The sequence below is a fragment of the Castor canadensis genome, chromosome 16 (genome assembly GCF_047511655.1).
Source record: "Castor canadensis chromosome 16, mCasCan1.hap1v2, whole genome shotgun sequence".
Taxonomy (NCBI): domain Eukaryota; kingdom Metazoa; phylum Chordata; class Mammalia; order Rodentia; family Castoridae; genus Castor; species Castor canadensis.
Genome location: NC_133401.1, coordinates 60227189 through 60245892, shown reverse-complemented (window position 1 = coordinate 60245892; position 18704 = coordinate 60227189). Strand labels below are relative to the sequence as shown.

Genomic DNA, 18704 nt, shown 5'->3' with positions numbered 1-18704 from the left:
TGTAGTTTAGTTTTAACTGTTCTTGAACATTTTACAAATAGAATTATAATCTGTTTTCTTATAATTTGTTTTCTGGCTTATGTTAGTCAATGTTGGATTAGTGAGGTTCTTTCATGTTTTTCAGAACTATTTAGCATTCCATTGTATCAGTGCAATATAATGGACCCATCTATTTGGTTGATGGGCAATTGGTAGTTTCCATTGTTGACCTGTTCGGAACAATGCTGCTCTGCATATTCTTGTATATACCCCTTTGTGCATATGCTTTTTTTGTTGGCCATATGTACTCAGTGTAGAATTTGTGGATTCTGATATTTGTATGATCAACTTTGGAAAACCATTAGGCATCCACTAACAGCATTAAGGTTCCCATGCTCCTCATCCTCACCAACACCTGGTAAACTCAGGTGTTATTTTACATGTTGTAATAGGTAGCTTTATCTTGGTGTGACTATAATTTGCATTTCCCTATTGAGGTTGAGCACCCTCTTATGTTATCTACTTGTTATCAGTTTGAGTTCCTTTCCTGTTCTTTTGTTGTGGTTTTGTTCTGTTTTGGGGGTTTTGTTTTTTTGTTTTTGTTTTTGTTTTTGCAGTACTAGAGTTTGAACTCAGAGCCTGCACCTTAAGCCACTCCACTAGCCCTTTTGTAATGGGTTTTTCAACATAGGGTCTCAAGAACTATTTGCCCGGGCTGGCTTTGAACCACAATCCTCCTGAACCCTGCCTCCTGAGTGGCTAGGATTATAGGAGTGTCTTTCCCGTTTTTCATAGGTTGTCTTTCTTGTTCAGTATTTTTGTGAGAATTTTTTTATACATCCTGAGTATGATATGACTTCCCTTTTGACTCTGTTAAGGTTATCTTTTGGTGAACAAAGGTTTTGGTTTTTCCTTTTGTTTTTTATTTTGTTTTGTTTTTCTTTTTCTAATACTGGTATTTGAACTCAGGGCCTATACCTTGAGCCATTCCACCAGCCCTTTTTTGTGATGGACTTTTTCAAGATAGGGTCTTGCAAACTATTTTGCCAGGGCTGGCTTCAAACCACAATCCTCCTGATCCTTGCCTCCTGAGTAACTAGGATTACAGGTGTGAGCCACCGGTGCCTGACTAATGTTTTTGGTTTTAAAGCCTCATTTATTGATCTTCACCATATGGTTTATTTGCAGTCTACCTGCATTGATTTGTGTGTATGTGCTAATGGTATTTTTCCTACTCTGTTCACTCAGTAACTATTTACTACTTTGCTATTTTTCTAGTGTTACACTAGGCTTTATGCCATGTATATTTGGTGATACTAATTAAACATTTATTTATCAGTACTGGTTTATCATTCAGGCAATGGAAGAAACTTAGACAACTTAAATTCCATTTACTCATCTCTAGGCTAGTAAATGCAAGGCTCTAAGTTCAAACCTCAGTACCACCAAAAAAAGAAAAAGAGAAAACTCTACGCCTTTAAATCCCACAATATATTACTGTTTTTAAGAAAGTCAGTATTTAATCTCATATGTATATTTACTTTTTGTTGTTGCTGTTTATTCCTACATTTCAGTTTCCTTATGGTTGCATGCTTTTTATGGTTGGGGGTTATTTACTTGCTTGTTTATTTTTTGTTTTCATTTGGCCTATAGAATACTAGTATTCTCTTAAATGCAAGTCTGTTGGTAATGGAAATCTCAAATTTTGTTCATCTAAAACGTGTTTTCAAAGTGTGTACCTCCGAAATTTTTTTTTTTTTTTAATGGCAGCTCTGGGGTTTGAACTCAGGGACTCATACTTGCTAGGCAGGTGCTCTTGCCCCTGGAGCCACTCCACCATCCAGACTTTTGAGGTAATTTTTAACACCAGACCTTTTCCCTGTCAGCGTTTGGTTCAACCACTTCTTAGTTTTAACTAGTTATTGCCATTTGGAAAACAAACCCAATATTATTTAATCTCTCACCCCATACCTTTCTGGACTATCTTGTACTTTTTAAGTGATTATAGTTCATTTGACAATGTTTCAAGTATTATAAACCAAAGAAAACTCACGTTAGGTTAATAAATAAGCCTTTGTGACCACTGACTAGCCTAAGGTACCCTTGCTGTACCTATATTTATAGGTGTCTGCTGAGAATGGGCTAAGCATCTGCACAGACAGAGTTGAGTGACTGCACATTTCATGTGTGCCTATAGATAATGAGAGTGGTTTTTAGTAGTCATGCACAGTTTACCTCTTTTCTGTATGCATAATCATTACTCTCATAGGGAACATAGTTTCTCTCAGGAGCTCATTCTCTAGAACGAGGGTAGAGCCTCTTTGGGTAAAACAGTCATTAAAAATAAAATTGTAGCTTTGATAAAGAAAAGTCTGGGACTGGGGAGTGGCTCAAATGGTAGAGCACTTGCTTAGCAAGCACAAGACCCTGAGTTCAAACTCCAGTATTGCCAAGTAAAATGATAGTAATACCTGGACTTTTTTTTTTAAAGAAAGCTCTCATTTGTACTCCCCAAGAGTAACAGCTTGACTTCTGCTGCTTTAAGATATATTGATTTTGAAAGTTAAAAAAGTTACTTGTTTTCTATAGGAAATGACTCCAAAGTAGATGGTTTAGTAAACTTTGAGAAGCTAAGAATGATTGCTAAGGAAATTCGTCAAGTTGTCCGAATGACTTCTGCTAACATGGACCCAGCTATGATGTTCCGACAGAGGTATGGCACAGAACTGTATAAAGAAGTGTTACCAAGTTGGCATCAGAGTGGTCAGATAATTATAATATTTATCATTTGTTGTGCACTGTAAGTGCTTTACACATCCCAGTCTCAAGTACTCATTCATCACAGTAACCCTAACAGGTAGGTAACATTTGCCTGCCTTTTATTTCTGAAGAAAGTGAAAGTTAAAGCAGTTTTTAATATAATTTGCCAAGGTTTGAGCCCTAGTTTTACAGAAACTTACTTTTTGAGAATATGGGTAGCTCTATATTGTTATTTTTTTAAGTAACAATAAAATATCAGCAAACATGAGAAAGTAGTTGATCTTTACTGAAATTATCACAGAGGACAAATGGTTTCATGTGGTTTCTAACGTAAAGTACTAGTCCACAATGTGTCTTTTATTTTTATTGGTGGTTTTTAAATTCTAATTTAATTCATACTTCATTCTTCTAAGGCATAATTCATTTTCCTTAAGTTATAATGCTATTCTTTATTTGTATGTTAGTTCTTTAACAGAATTTATAAAAACACAAATTTAATTGTGCTTTATCTTGATTAAAAATGGGAACTATTGTTTGTATTCTATATTAATCTGATCTTCTAGGAATGTTTTTTAAATTAATTTTAATGTAATAACTTTCTCAGTTTTCTGTATAAGGTTTATAAACAAATATGTTAAGCTGTTTCCAGTAATTTTTATAATTTTCAGCATGAAAGTAGACCTTATAGTGCAAATTTTTGGCCTAATTTCTTTTGTATCTCTCTGTAATAGGGCATTAAAAATAAATAATATACAGAGGTATACACAAGAATTCCTGTGGTTTTGAAAATATACTCTGCTAAAGAAATAAAAATACTCAGTACTTTGTAACTATGCAGAACCAGAGTGTGTCAGGATTGGGGCTTTTGTTTTGTTTTGTTTGTTTTTGCTTTTGTTTATTTACATCACCATTCATGAGTCTTTGTTTTTGGAAGCAGTTAATCTGGTGGTTGCTGTAGTTCAGAGATCCTCAAAGTAGAAAGGAAGGAAGAAGTGTGCCAGATCTCCTCTTCTCTACCCATCCCATTTCTGTCCCTTGAGATCACTAATGAGAGATGTCATTGCTCAAAAACATGGAAGCAAAAAAAGAGTAAGAACCAGGGACCAAGCAAACCTGGAGGAGGCTTGTTTGTCTCTTTTTGTTTTTGTTGCTTGTCTTTGTTCAGTGGCCCTGCCACTCCCTATTGTCTTATATGGACCTCCATTTATTCATACATGTACCACTCTGGTCCCTGAAGACCTAATGAATTTTGACCCTGCCATCCCAGTTGATAATTTACTAAGTACCAGCTATACTTCAGAAATGAACAAAGGAGAAAAAACCTGATGTGAAAATCAGTAAGCCTGGCTGTTTTCTTGGGCATAACTTGGGTTGAATAGTGTAAGTTATAAGGGAAAGTAAACACTTACATTTAGATTGGACTGAATTCTTCCTGAATCAGTTTTGTTAGCCAGTCCAGAAATACATCTTTCTTTTAACAAATAATTGCCCATTTTGGTGGTGTATGATTATCTTGTATGAGTAAAGTGACCTCTTTAATTTTAACAGTAATAACATTTGCAAACTAAAAGACAGCATCTTTATTCAAACAGTAGCTTGTGGCATAAAGACCTATGGTATTTTCTTTTTTTGAGGGTCTCACTATGTAGCTCACACAGACCTTGAGCTTGAGCAGATGATCCTCCTGCCTCAACCTCCAAGTGTGTATGCCAACCACACCTAGCTTGATGATATATTTTTCTTTATGTTTTAAGTTGTATTTGGTAGCCAAAAATTCTTTTCTTCCTGTTTTAAATTTTTTTTATTTTTTTGCTAGTCTGGGATTTGAACCCAGGACCTCATGTTTGTTAGACAGGTATGCTACCACTTAAGCTGCACCCCCATCCCTTTTTTTCCTTAGTTACTTTTTAGATAGGGTTATCCATTTTTGCCTGTGCCTCCCCTGTAGCTGGGATGACAGGTATGCACCACCAAGCCCAACTCATTGGTTGAGATAGGAGTCTTGCTAGCTTTTTGCCCAGGCTAGGATTACAGACATGACCCACCACACCCAGCAGCTGGCCAAAATTTCTTGTAAAATACTTCATCAAAGAAATTTCTTCACTTCAAAATGAATTTATATTTCTAAAATAAGTGGCTCAAAATTTTTTCCAAAAAAGTACTGAGAAATTCTCTTCTTGGACTAGAACTCAGTGGTAAAGCATTCTGTTAGCATACATGAGGCCCTGGGTTCAAGCCCCAGCACCACAAAAAAGAAATACTAGTACTAAATAAACTCCTAAATAAATGTTTTCCCTTATGCTTCTTATAAACATAAAATTCCAGGTGAATTAGGTATTAAAAATACAATTGGTCTAAAACATTTAAAAATATATATTGTGGAGGTTTTTGGGCTTCAGGACCTGTCATAATGTATTTTACCCCTCTGCATTCCACTAAAGTCATTTTACTGTTAAGCAATATTTTTTTCTTAGTAAAATTTTCCTGTTCTATTCTTTCTGCATAATTTCTCTGATTCTCAACTATTGTCTTCTTCTGTGCTTTCCTATTCAAACATATGCTTCAATGTTTGTGGCTCTTGCTTGCAGGAAGAAGAGGTGGCGGAGTCTGGGGTAAGTGTAGAGATGAACACAACTGGAATGAAGGTTGTGCAACTCTTAACATGTACTGCATCCTTTTCATTAATGCACGCATATAAGATAGCATGCATTCTATTAACTCTGTCAGCCTACATTCCTGACAAATGCCTTTTGCTAACAAGGTGAAAGTAGTAATAGAACTAGCTTTTTGTTTTGTTATGTTTTTTTTTTTAACTTTTCTATTGACATCCCTTAGGCCTATTTTAGATTTAAATTTAGCAGGTTCAGCTAGGTATTGATGATGATAGAGGATTTTTGTTGTGTACTTGCTGTGTGCCATATACTGTTCTAAGCAGTTTACTTTTTGGGGGGATGGGGATGGTACTGGGGTTTGAACTCAGGGCGTTGCACTTTCTAGGCAGGTGCTCTACCACTTGAGTCAATCCCCAGCTATGCAAACATTCTAAATGAATGATTTTATTTAATTCTCCTATCATGCTATAAGTAGATATTATTTCCATGGCACAGATGGGGAAAGTAGAATTGACCAGTCTTAAAGCTCATTAATGGTGTATCCAAACCTAGGCAATCTGATTCAAGGGTCCACAACACTTTTTCCTAAGCAAATGTCATAGTTTATAAAAGTGAATATATCATGTAAATGTATAAGAAAAGCAGATGAGAGGTCTGTTTATAAAGGTTGTGTTTTCCAGAGAGAACCTTTATCTAAGCTATACTATAAAAGTGAGCTAGATGTTTTTAATTCCTGAGACTCCAGTAAAGCTTTGATAGAATTAGAATCTGCACGTTTTGTTAAAATAGGTTTAGGTCTCTGCTTCTACAGAATCCTAGAATGTCATATACTTAGTTCTTTCATTTATAGATGAAGAAAGAGATGGTTTTTATGGGTGATAGAGTTGCATAAGAGGAATTTTGTCATTTTAAGACTAGCGAACCATGAAGTTAAGTGCCTTTATTACGTTAAGAATAATTTTTTGTGCTGGCAGAGTGGCTCAAGTGATAGAGCGCCTGCCTAGCAAGCATGAGGCCCTGAGTTCAAACCCCAGTACCACCAAAAATAATAAATAAATAAGAATAATTTTTTGAGCCACCTCCTTGAGCTTTGTCTTATTTGTAGTCTTGTTTTCTGTTAAAACTTAGTGAACTTGACTTTCTTTCTACTTCTTCCTTCTTTGTGTGTTTCTTGTGTATTTCCTTCTGCATCATACATTTATGTCTTGGTCTTTTCTAGTTCTTCTCACTGAAAACAGAAGTTGATACCTGGCATCACTATTATAAAGAATACTCTGACAGTGTATCCACTTGGGGTGATTGAATGAGTTATGCTAACATAGTCACTATTCACTGAGCTATAGGGCTTGCGTTGTCTGATACTTGGTGCTTGCAAACATTAGGTATTTTCATTTTGCATTGGAGGGAGTATTGCTATTTTGGAAGTAGTTTCAAAGATATTTTATAGTCATTAATCATAATGTTTTCATTTATTAGAATTTTGTATCCTAGATTTGTTGACACCCTCTCTTCTTTTTTGTTTATTTTGGATATCAACTAAGATTAAAATCTTCAAATATTACTACTAAAATCTTGATTTCACTGCATTTCTCCAAATCCAAGATCTCATCAGTTGCTGAATGCACTTTTACTTCATGTACCACTAAGAAAGCTCCCTGCAGTGTCCGTTACCACTGAAAATTTGTACTTTATGCCTATTGAAATTGCTCTTACAAGTCTTTGGACTTAATTTGGGGTTTTTTCACATAACACCCTTACGCATATGTGAAAAGGCAAATATAAGCAAAGTAAATTGATTTAGGTCTTCCTAAAACCTCTTAATTTTCAGAAAGTGAACCTAATGAATTCCTCTGAGTGTCATTACTTTCTGGTCAGTGTTCATTGCACGCATATGAACACACACACACACACACATATTGTACTGCCCTCTGTACCATCCAGTGTGCTGGTAATTAATCATTTTTAAAGCATATCATAAAATAAATAAAAGTTCCTGATTCTGGGTTTTTAGGTTGGCTTTGTAAATAAATAGTTAGTTTCCTTTGACACCTTTGGGGAGTGTTGCCGAGATTTTAAGATTTGCTCTCTTTATACTCAAGTGCTCCCTAGAGGTTAAATTGTAGTTCACTAATGTCATTAGATTTTCTTCCAAACCTTTCTGCAAGCATAAGTACTGACATGACAACCACATCATAGTTTCTGCCTGACCAATGGCAACTGAAAGTTGTCATCAAATGTAAGACATACCCCTATTTCAAATATCTTAAAATGTGACAGAGGAAAATACCATAACACTTTTTCAACTGTTTCACTTGGTTAACAATAAAAACATTTAGTGTCTGATTTAGTCTAGATAGGTGAGCACTGAAAAACAAATGGTATGATTGTGGTGTATATGTTTAGAATATTTTATGTAAATGTGAGGCCAATATAGATACTCATTATTTTAGAGTGACAGCTGCTTTCAGTAAAAATCATCTAAGACTTACGTTTACTAGGCTTGTTAGAAAAGACAGGCAGCATTGCAGTTGCTGTTTCCCATTGGTTCTGGATGTCATCATTGTATAAGGAGGCTTGACAAAAAGTAGCACATCTGAATTGTAGTTATTTCTCCCCATCTTGCAGTTCCATCACATTCAGAGGCATTGCAAAAGTAGCATCCCAGAGACCTACCTCTAGAACCCAAGTAATGTCTCACTGTTCCATATTTGAGTGGCTGTACTGAATTGAGTATTCATGCTGTTATTTTCAGCTAATATCTAAAAAAAGGCTGTTCTTTGGATTTTCGCCAGATGCGGTTACTGGTTAATTGGTCAGTATGCTCCCAGTGGGCATGTGGGAGGCGTGGTAATTGCAATAGCATGTCCCAGGTAGCACAGACAAGCAGAGTTGCTGTAGAAACTTCTTGCTGCAGAACACTGGCAAAGAGATCAGACTGAGGGTGGTCTTGTCCTGACCCAGGCTTTAGCCACTTCTTCAGTGTGTGGATTGCCTCCAGTACAAGAGGAATTTTTTTTTCCTTGTCACACTTGTGCCGTGGGTTGCATAGGCACAAATACAGGTCTGATGTAGTGCATTGCTCAGGGAGGAATTGTTATCTTATTCTTTTGAATTCTGCATTTTGCCAAATCTGGTTCTTAATGCAGAACATTGCCATGTAGGCCAAATTACTTTGCATTAATACTCTTCATCTTTTAACTCATTTACATCAGCATGCAATAGCATTAACAGAAAGAAATCTTTTAATCTTCACTCCCCTGTGCTTAATTCTCACCTTCACAGCCTCTTACTGTGATTCCTGTCTTCTTCCAGGTCATTGAGTCAAGGCAGCACAAATTCAAACATGCTGGATGTTCAGGGAGGTGCTCACAAAAAACGAGCACGCCGTAGCTCTCTGCTTAACGCTAAGAAGCTGTATGAGGATGCCCAGATGGCAAGGAAAGTGAAGCAATATCTTTCTGGTCTGGATGTAGAGACTGATGAAGAAAAGTTCCAGATGATGTCATTGCAGTGGGAGCCTGCGTATGGTACCTGTAAGCACAAGTTTTCCTTTATGCAATACTAAAAAGCACAACACCAAAAATACCAGTAAAATTGTTAGTTATACTCACAAAGACCACTGACATACCAAGCTTCATGAAATTGTATTAATCAGATGTTGAATTCCACGTATTGCTGATATTTACTCTGTCAGAAATAGACGGATAAATAGTACTTATTTACATAGCTTTATAAAGATATTTGTAAAAATTGGAACAGTAGAGAGGAACTTCTCTGCTTGAGAACATTTTTCATTCATCCCTAAGCGAAGAATGCAATAAGTGAAATTTTTACCTTTTAAAATTCAGTGAAAAATATTATTTATCAGCTACCAAATGCAAGAAATTTGACTTAACACAGTAGAGATAATAGGTGTCAGTAAGATAAACCAGGCAAAAAATAATCAGATGCATTCTGATATTGTTAATAGCTGGAAAGTACAATGGAAAAAAGAGATTCTGTCCTTAATACCAATACCACATCCCCAGCCAAGAGCTGTCTTTTTTTTTTTTCTTTAACTACAAACAAGAAAACACATTTATCTCTGGGTCAAGGTATATGGTTGTAAAAGCAAAAGTAAAAAAAAAATTATTCTTACATTAAGTTGTAGGTTAAAATTACATAATCTTACATGACTCTTAAGATTGATAAATTGGATGGTCTTTGCAAAAAAATAGAAAAGTACATCAACCAAATAATAAAGAGAAAAGGAAAGTAGAACCACATACTGATTTTATAAAATTTTAGAGATAACAGTAAATTTTAAAATGAGGGGTAAAAAGAGCCATTCAGTAAATACCGTTGTCATTCCATAAATACTATTATCAAAACAGAGTCTGATGGAAAAAAACACCTACACTGAAGGGTAGAGACAGGGTTTGAGTCTCAGTTAATATCATTTGAACAAGGTTCTCTTCATCCCAAATGTAAAACTTTTGACAAGAGTTGGGAGTATGTTTTTATTTCTTACAATGCTTTCTGTAGTAATAGGTTTTCCAAATCTATTAAATTTGGAGAGGTAAATAAAATAGTTAAAAGCTAACAATTCTTAAGAGCATTGTGCATGCCAGTAGCCCTTGCTAAGCACTTGATAAATGTCATTAGTTGGGTGTTGTGGTACATGTCTGTAGACACGGAGGACCCCTTGAGTATCAGATGGGCAGCATAGCTTAATCAGTCAATCTGCTCAGCTTTCTGTGGACTGCATACTGAGACCCTATCTCCAAAAACAAGAAGAGAATTACCATTTACTCACTCCTCATAGCCATCTCTGAGGCAGCCGCTGTTGGGTTATAGTCTACTGAGATATGTACCTAAAATAATGTGCTTATACAAAGATGTTAAGATATTTATTAATTACATTGAAAAACCATTCGGATACTAAGTACTCAAGGAATGAGTGTCATATGGCCATTTAAAATAATTTATATTGATTTTGTTATTAATATAAAATGTATATAAACTTGGAAGGGTATCTGGGAAAATTTACTACACATGGGATATCAAAAATAGTGTCAGCTGTGTGAAAATGTTACATGTCAAAAGTAAAGAGGATATGGAACACTTAAAATTTATTCATATTTTTGGGCTGGTGATGTATCCAGGCAGGCAAGTAAGGCCCTGGATTTGATCCCCAGCCCTGCAAAAAATAAATAGTAATAAGATTTTAAAGTTAAGAGCCAAGTGCACATTTATCAAAGTTCAGTAATTATGTGGATTGACTTGCTTTGAAATAACCATCAAAGTTCTTTTTTCTCAGGTAACTCGATATAGACATATTATCTTGAAGTTTGTCTGATAGAAGGTTATTTATTTTATATATACCCGTGTATATACACCTCTATGCCTTCCTCTTCTACAACCTCCCCACACTTCCTGGTCTTTTCTCATCACACTAAATGGTGTCCTGTGCTACATATTAAAGTTGGATTTGAAATAAGAAAACCCGAGGGTTTTTCTGTCCTAAACTGGGCTTGAAAATGTAATTGAATGCATATTCCTTTAATTTGTCTTTATTTGCATAATTGTCTTTTAAATGTTTAAATAATGACAGTCTAAACCCAAATAGGAGTTGATTTCTGAGCATTATAGAATTGGATTCTTGCTAATTAACATACAGATTTTGGCATTCTGTGAACTTTTTTTTTATATTTGAACTCTCATCTCTTGAAGGATTTTTTCTTTGTACCATAACTACTATTAAGATGTCAATGAAATCAAGAATTAATTTGTAGCTGGGCATGCTGATACACACTGGTAATCTCAGCACTAGGGATTCAAGTAGGTGACAGAGTCATTGTGCACATTGTCCCTAGGAGTCCCTATGTTTTGACTTTTTGAGAAATTTCCTCATCCTTACATGCAAAATAGGGTCTCATAGTTGCAGCATAAAAGCTTAACTATCACAGCATTGCTTAAGCAGGTTCAACATCTATTTTTGCTTTTATCATGATGTTTAAAAGAAATACATTGTGAAGTACTGAGGTGGCACCTGCATAAAGCCATCCTGAATAATTAACCATGGATTGAAAGTAGTGCCTGGAAGCAAAAATTTCTTTCTTTGGATGGTATTGATTTGCAAAGTAGGCAGCTTTTTTGTTTGTTTGTTTGTTTCTCTAGTCAGGCTTCTCAAATCTAGTCACTGCAGAACGTGGGATATGAGGACAAGACTCCCTGAGTTTGTGAGAAAGTTCATCTGAAAGATGTAGCGAGAGTTACAGAGTAGAAGGAAGCTTTCCAGCCTAATGAAGAGAGGGCAGGTACATAGTTCAAGGGGGCAGGTTGATGTTAAGTCATGCCAGCCTTGTTTTAGGGATTTGGGTGCTTTTCCTAAAAGGAGTGAGAAGTCATATTGTTATGGCAGGGTAGTCAGAGGAGAAACCAAGCGACACTCAGAGGAGTGGAGAACTCAGGTTTTTTTATTTTTACGCTAGCGGGCCCAGACGTGTACCAGTGTCTGAGCCCTGAACAAAGGATTCACAAGATATTTAAAAGGTAGTGTAGGGCATCAGGTTACAAAGATGTGCTCAGGTCATGGTGTCCTAACCAGTGAGTTAGATTGTTTAGGTTAATTGGGCTGGTAGTGAGCTAGGAACCTAGTGTTGTTTAGATAAGAACAGCAGGGGAGACCTGCTTTGGGAAGTTTATTTACAAGTGGAGACAAAGAAGGGCAGGAATGGGTGCTTATCTCTGCTTGGTGCCTCTTATCTCGGTCCTGAGCTTTTGCAGGGCTCTAATGGGCAATTCCTCACAGCTCTGTCCGAGGTTACAGCTTTTAATTGACAGTTTACCATGTTTTACAACCCTGTTCCAGGGCTATCTTCCTCTTCAATATAAAGTATACAGGGCATACAGAGAACAAAAATTATATGATCAAATTATCATTTTAGTAGAACCATTCTACTTTTGTCTAAAGAATAGCTTAAAAGCATGCTGGAATTGATACACTATGAGAAATGTTTTAGTAGTATAGATAAGAGAATGTTAACTAGACCTGCAGCAGAGTGATAATGGAAATGGAGATAGAATTATTTAAGAAATGAGGCGGGGCATGGTGGCTCACACCTATAATCCCAGCTACTTAGAAAGTAGAGATTGGGGCAAGGGTCATGGTTCAAGGCCAGCCTGGACAAAAAAGTAAGCAAGACCCCATCTCAATCGCAGTCTGAAGCCAGCCCCAGGCAAAAACTCAAGACCCTATCTGAAAAATAACTAAAGCAAAAATGACTGGGGGTGTGGCTCAAATGGTAGACTACTTGACTAGGAAGCATGAGGCCCTGATTTCAAAACCACAGTAACAGCTTGTTCTACAAAAATTTTAGGAATTTTTTTATAATACCTAAATTCCTTTTGAGAAAATTAGTCTATTGTTTTAATGCTAAAAATAAATGTTTCATGTATTTTTGGGTTTCGGTGGTATTGAACCAAAGTTTGGGGTTTGAATTTGGGGTCTCATGCTTGCTAAGCAGGTACTGTACCACTTGAACCATACCCTTAGCCCAAAGTTATTGTAAGTGGTAATAATAGTCTTGCCTAAAAGAAATAATTACCTATTTCCTCTCTCTTCTATTAGTGACCAAGAATTTAAGTGAGAAAAGATTAGCCAAATCATCTGAAATGTCTCCAGTACCTTTGAGGTCAGCTGGCCAAACAACTAAAGCCCACCTGCATCAGCCCCACAGGGTGAGCCAGGTGCTCCAGGTGCCAGCTGTTAACTTGCACCCCACCAGGAAGAAGGGACAAGCAAGAGACTCTGCACTGAGTGAGTATTCATGGTTAATATTCATTTCATTGAAATTTCTAGGGGAACGAGAGGGGTAAATAATCACAGATGCTCAGAAGATTAGCTGTTGTAGGTTGTGCAACATGACCATCCCTTTATGAGTTAAAAGAATGTTTCATTTTGCTGAAATCTGCTTATCAACAGAAGACATACAGCAATACATCTTGCCTATTTAGTTCAAATCTTAGGCAATACATCAAGGGATTACTGCATTCAAAGGTGTGTTAATCAAACATCTAATGCAGATGCGACCCACAAAAAGTGTGAGAATCAAGTTGCATATTATGAAAATGACTATACAATGTTCATTCATTAATGATCCCCTGCTAAAAACCTAGACAATAAAATGTAAAGAATATGACTATTTTCCTCTATGGGCTATGCAGACATTATCCAACTTCCTTTCATTTCTTGTTTTACCAGTATCACTACTGTTATGTGATACTGGATTGCATTTGGTTTCTATCTTTATTACTTGGTCTATGTATTATACCTAATACATATTGAATAGAGGTTTATAAACTTAATTAGATTTGATTTTAGATACAAAGTTCAGTAAGAAACGCTCCCTCTTTTGTCAGGTTTTCAATCCAGTGATGCAGACACTCACAGAAACAGATATCTCCTTTATTATGCATTTGCTATACCAAGAGTATATATAGACATGTAAAAGAACAAAGCAAGAGGGTTTTAGCAGAGGCAGAGATAAGTAGGCCTTCAGAAGGAGACTTTTTGAGCTGGGCACCGGTGCCTCATGCCTATAATCCTAGCTACTCAGGAGGCAAAGATCAGGAGGATCAAAGCCAGCCTGGGAAAATAGTTCATGAGACCCTATCTTGAAAAAAAAAACATCACAATAAGAGGCTGGTGGAGTGGTTCAAGGTGAAGGTCCTGAGTTCAAAGTCCAGTACAACAAAAAAAATTTTAAAAAGGCTTTTTGGAGATAACATAAGCAGAGCCTTAAAAGTTGATGCAGAAAGCCTAGTGCCAGCAGCTTAGGCCTGTCATCCTTGCTACTTTGGAGGCTGAGATCAGGAGGATTGTGGTTCAAGGCCATCCCAGACAAATAGTTGCTTAGACTCCAGCTCCAAAATAACCTGAGTAAAATGAGTTGGAGGTGTGGCTGAAGCAGTAGAGAGCCTGCTTTGCAAGTGGGAAGGCCTGAGTTTAAAGCCCAGACACACAAAAAAAAAAAAAAGTTGATGAAGGAAATAATTAAGCAAAGGTTTCAGAAAAGTTGCTTCAAGCAAAGGAAACAGCCTGGTATCTGCAAGGAGCTACAGGCACTTGCTGACTCACCACAGATTGCCTGTAGAGAATTGAGAAGCAAAAATAGTTGAAGCTAACATTTAGGACTTACTGAGTTCCAGACATGGTTCATAGTGCTCTCCTAACTCTATATTCATTGAGTATTCAGAATAACCATATAAGATGGTAGCACTTTACCTTCATTCTACAAAGAATCTGAGTAACTTAAACACTCCAGTAAGTGACCAAACTTAAGAGCTGAGCCCAGGCTGACTGCTTTTGACCAACATACTAACATCCTTCCCTTCCAGGGTACAGGAAGTAAAGTCATAAGTATGTCAGACTTGTAATGTGCTATGCTAAAGGAAAGTGGTCAGTGAGAAGCCATTAAAGACATTTGAAGCTGGGTACGGTGATACACAGCTATAATCTCTGCACTTGGAAAATGGAGGCAGGAGGATTGCAAGTTCAAAGCCAGTATTGGCTATTTGTAATAAGGAGATCCTGTCTCAACACCCTTCTCCCCCAAAAAAAGAGAGATTTGAACAAAGGAAAGTTATGGTGAAGATATGTTTGAGAAGGAGGGAGTGCAGCAAGTCCAGAGTTAGAAAGCCTGGATGGAAAGCAGCAGATATAACAGTTTATGGGAAGTTACTGAGGGGCTAGACTAGTTTGGTGGCTATGGAAAAAAAAGAATCGAATGCCAGGTTGATTGATTTCTTGGTAGGACTGAGAGAGAGACAAGTTTAGCTGTAGTTTCTTACTTGGGTATCATCACCTTTTTGATATTAACATCAGCAGTTCTGAGAGGCAGCACTGCTTGTACCAGCTAGCTTTCTAGCTAGTTTCTTTCCCCTTGTAATATGGCTGTTGTTTGTGGATAAATGTAATGTATTTACATTAAAACTGTATTCATGTAGTATAGATATGCTATGATTTAAATTTTTTCATTGTTGAAAGACTGCCTGTTACTATCCCAAATCCTCATCAAAGCTGTGCTCACTTTGCTGATTAAGAACTGTTTTGATAGCTCTGTGACATCTTACAGAAGACATACATAAAATGTCGGTATATTGAAGTCATTTCTAGAGTTTGACCAACACTTGAACAAGGCCAGATATTGGATTAAGGGTAATGACAGAATTTTGCAAGAATGTTTTTAGCAGGCTCCATACTATTTTTCTATAAATTCATGATTCTTTCTGTTGTTTACTTTTCTCCTGTAGTGTGAATTTAGTGCTCTTGAAAAGGGCTGGACTGGCAGCCCTCAGCCTCTTCTGTTTACCTGCAGCACAGGTAGTGACAGTGCTAACGTCCCACACTGCCCCTGCCATATGCCTTGCTCTGACTTGGAGAGGCCACCTCTAGAGGGGAGGGAAGAGTTTGAACCCATGTCTTCTCTCCTAAGATTGCAAACAAGTCTGTCGATTGGGAGAGAGGAGTACTGTACTTAAACTGTTAAAGTGGTTTCCCTTCTGCCACAAAACGAGCTATTTATTGTAATCTGGTGCATGCTGGCCAGCTGAATTTGAACAAATGAGCTAGAGGTGAGAATCTCTGTGTGCATTACCCAGTCATTTAGTCCCTGTTTGTCATTTTACACATTTCAGTTGACTACACTAGCCACTGTGCATCATGGCTTTAGTTATGTAGTGATTTGGGTAACTACATACGTTTCGACTGTAAGCTGAAGCTTCTTCACTTCTTGGTTTTCTTTTTAGGTGCATGTTTACCTCAGAAAGCTATAGGGCCAACTGAAGAAGTAAGTAGTAAGAAACATACAGAAGACGCAATTTCAGTGGCTTCATCTTTACATTCCAGTCCTCCCGCATCTCCTCAAGGCTCCCCTCGCAAAGGTAGGGCGAAATGTTTCAGGCTGGTTCTTGTTAGCCAAACAACAGTTTTCAGCTTTTTGGTCTATAAGCAAATAGTAGAAAGCATTCAGAAAAGTTAATACTTTTAACTTTTTAACTACTTTTAAACTACTTTTTAACTTCCGTATTCGTGGATTACTCAAATGCATCATGTAACTAGGCCTCCAGTATTCAGTGTGTCTTTGACAGAGAGCAAGCGCGAATAAAAATGAAGACAGAAGTCAGTTGTGTTAGTCTGTGCAGATTCTTGATGTTATCTCAAAGTTTTCTACATTTGAACATTTCTGTGGAGTACTCTCAAAAATTTCTACAAGAAATTATGGAGTGGCTCAGTATGTAGGCCCTGAATTCAAATCCCAGTACCGCCAAAAGAAAAATGAAATTCTTTCACCTGCATTTTCATAATTCAAACAGAAGCTTTTTTTTTAGCTAGCCTGGACAGTGTACATGAAGATTCCATTTTGTGTTGACAGCACAGGTGGCACTCTTAAGACGTGTGTGCACTCCACACTCTGGAGTGTGCGCTGGGATCTCCTTCATAGATATAAAAGAACTGTATCTTTCAATAACTACAACACAGGATGGTACATGGTCAGAGGGACAGGCTTCACTCCAACAGGAGAGCGAAGCCTCCAAAGCTTGCCTCAGCTCCCATGTTCCTTTGCCACCTGTGTTGTACTGTTGCATAGTAGTGTTGGGTCTGAGTTTGAATACTGACCCCATCCCTGCTTATATCTGTATTACTATACTTAACTTGTTTGTAAGGTCAGGAGGTTAACTTTTTGTAAGATAGGGAAAAGACAACCAATTTTAGGGCTCTCATATAAAAGTGGAATGAAGTAATATTTATAAACCTAGTATGTGATAAGTAATTAGTAAATTAAAGTGTCTCTTTTCTTTCCCTATTGCCACCCAGGGCACCATAACTCCATTGCTAGCCTGCCCTTTCAACTCTCATATAATTGAGACTGGCTAGAATCTTCATTCAGATATTTACTAAGGAAAGCTTCATGAAAATCAAATAGCCAGGCTTGGTGGTGCATGCCTGTAATCTCAGCTCCTCAGGAGGTAGAGATCAGGAGAATCATGGTTTGAGGACAGCTTGGACTAAAGGTTGGTGAGACCCCCATCTCAACCAACATGCTTGGCGTGTCTATAATCTCTGCTAGGAGGCATAGGTAGGAGGCCAGTCCCTGAAAAAAAGACAAGACCCTATCTGAAAAGAAAAAAAAAAAATACACTAAAGCAAAAAAAAGAAGCTACAGGCATGGCTCACGTGGTATTGGGCCTGCCTAGCCAATTGTGAGGCCCTGAGTTCAAACCCCAGTACTGCCAATAATAAATAAGACATACAAACAGCATATATAACAGGTGTATTTATAAAATGTTTCTGATCCTCTTGTAGCTCATACACAATTTTGTGAGGCCCAAGGACCTGTCTCTCTGGTCCTATCTAGAGTACCCTCATCACATCTGGACAAGTGTGACTGGCAGCAGAGCATCCAGTCAGATGGTCCAAACTACGGTGCCATGTGCTCGAAATGCTCTTGCAGAAATGCTTGCCATCCCTTGCCCCTTTTAGAAGCTTTTCATTCGACAGTTCCCTAGACAGACAACTGACAGAACTGATAGGTGTTTTATGGCTGCCTGTGACTTAGGGGAAGAGGTGTCAGGTACAGGAATATCCCTAACAGAAAAATCCACTCTCACCCCTCAAATAGAGAGAGCTTTTCCCCATTGCCATTCCTTGCGTTGCTACCAGGTGACCATGGTGTTCCTAGATGTGTAAGCCTATCATAGTCAAGTTTCTAATCCTCAGATTGAAGAGATTCTCTTGAAAACCTTCAGATTGTTGTCACACATGTTCTAATCAAAGCCCCAGTGAACGAACTTCTAGTTCCACAGACAGGTTTTTGCCTGTAGTCTCTGTTTATTAGGCTCTATTCTTAGTTCTTGCTAAGCTTTGGAGTTAGTTGTTTTCTAGTAATTAAAAATATTGGCCCATGTTTTTCACAAGGAGAATTTAAACAAGTAAGAACTTACAAAAAAAGAAAAAAAGAGGTGAAGAGACCTTGAGCATTGCCTTTCTCAGTGCTTAAGAAAGGACCTCCAGTGCTGGAGTGTGGCTCAAGTATACAGTGCCTGCCTAGCAAGCACAAGGCCCTGAGTTCAAACCTCAGTGCTGCCAACAGAAACCAAAACAACAGAAAGGTGGCTTCCATCTTGAAGCTTTAGTAGCATCAGAAACAGTGCTTTAGAGATGCATCTATTGCCTGTATGGTGTGTATATGCTGGTTTGTTTTTCTTTTTCTAAGCTTTTTCTTAGTAAAATCTGCCTGAAAATTCTAGACATTCATATTTGAGAAATAATTCTGTCATATTTATCCTTATGATTTTACCAGTTTGGCT

The 18704-nt window shown here is 37.4% G+C and overlaps 1 protein-coding gene across 9 annotated transcripts in view; it reads left to right on the top strand.

Annotated features, from left to right (window-relative positions):
- The window catches only part of Rapgef6 (Rap guanine nucleotide exchange factor 6), a 194136-nt gene that overhangs the window by 163418 nt on the left and 12014 nt on the right, over positions 1-18704 (top strand). For 7 of the 9 annotated variants that reach the window (XM_074057172.1, XM_074057168.1, XM_074057171.1 and 4 more), the window contains 5 exons: positions 2569-2692; positions 5328-5351; positions 8664-8884; positions 12964-13152; positions 16143-16277. In XM_074057172.1, coding sequence (XP_073913273.1) covers positions 2569-2692; positions 5328-5351; positions 8664-8884; positions 12964-13152; positions 16143-16277 — 693 coding nt within the window. The remainder of the gene's footprint in view (positions 1-2568; positions 2693-5327; positions 5352-8663; positions 8885-12963; positions 13153-16142; positions 16278-18704) is intronic. The other 2 variants (XM_074057169.1, XM_074057176.1) reach the window with 1 other exon arrangement.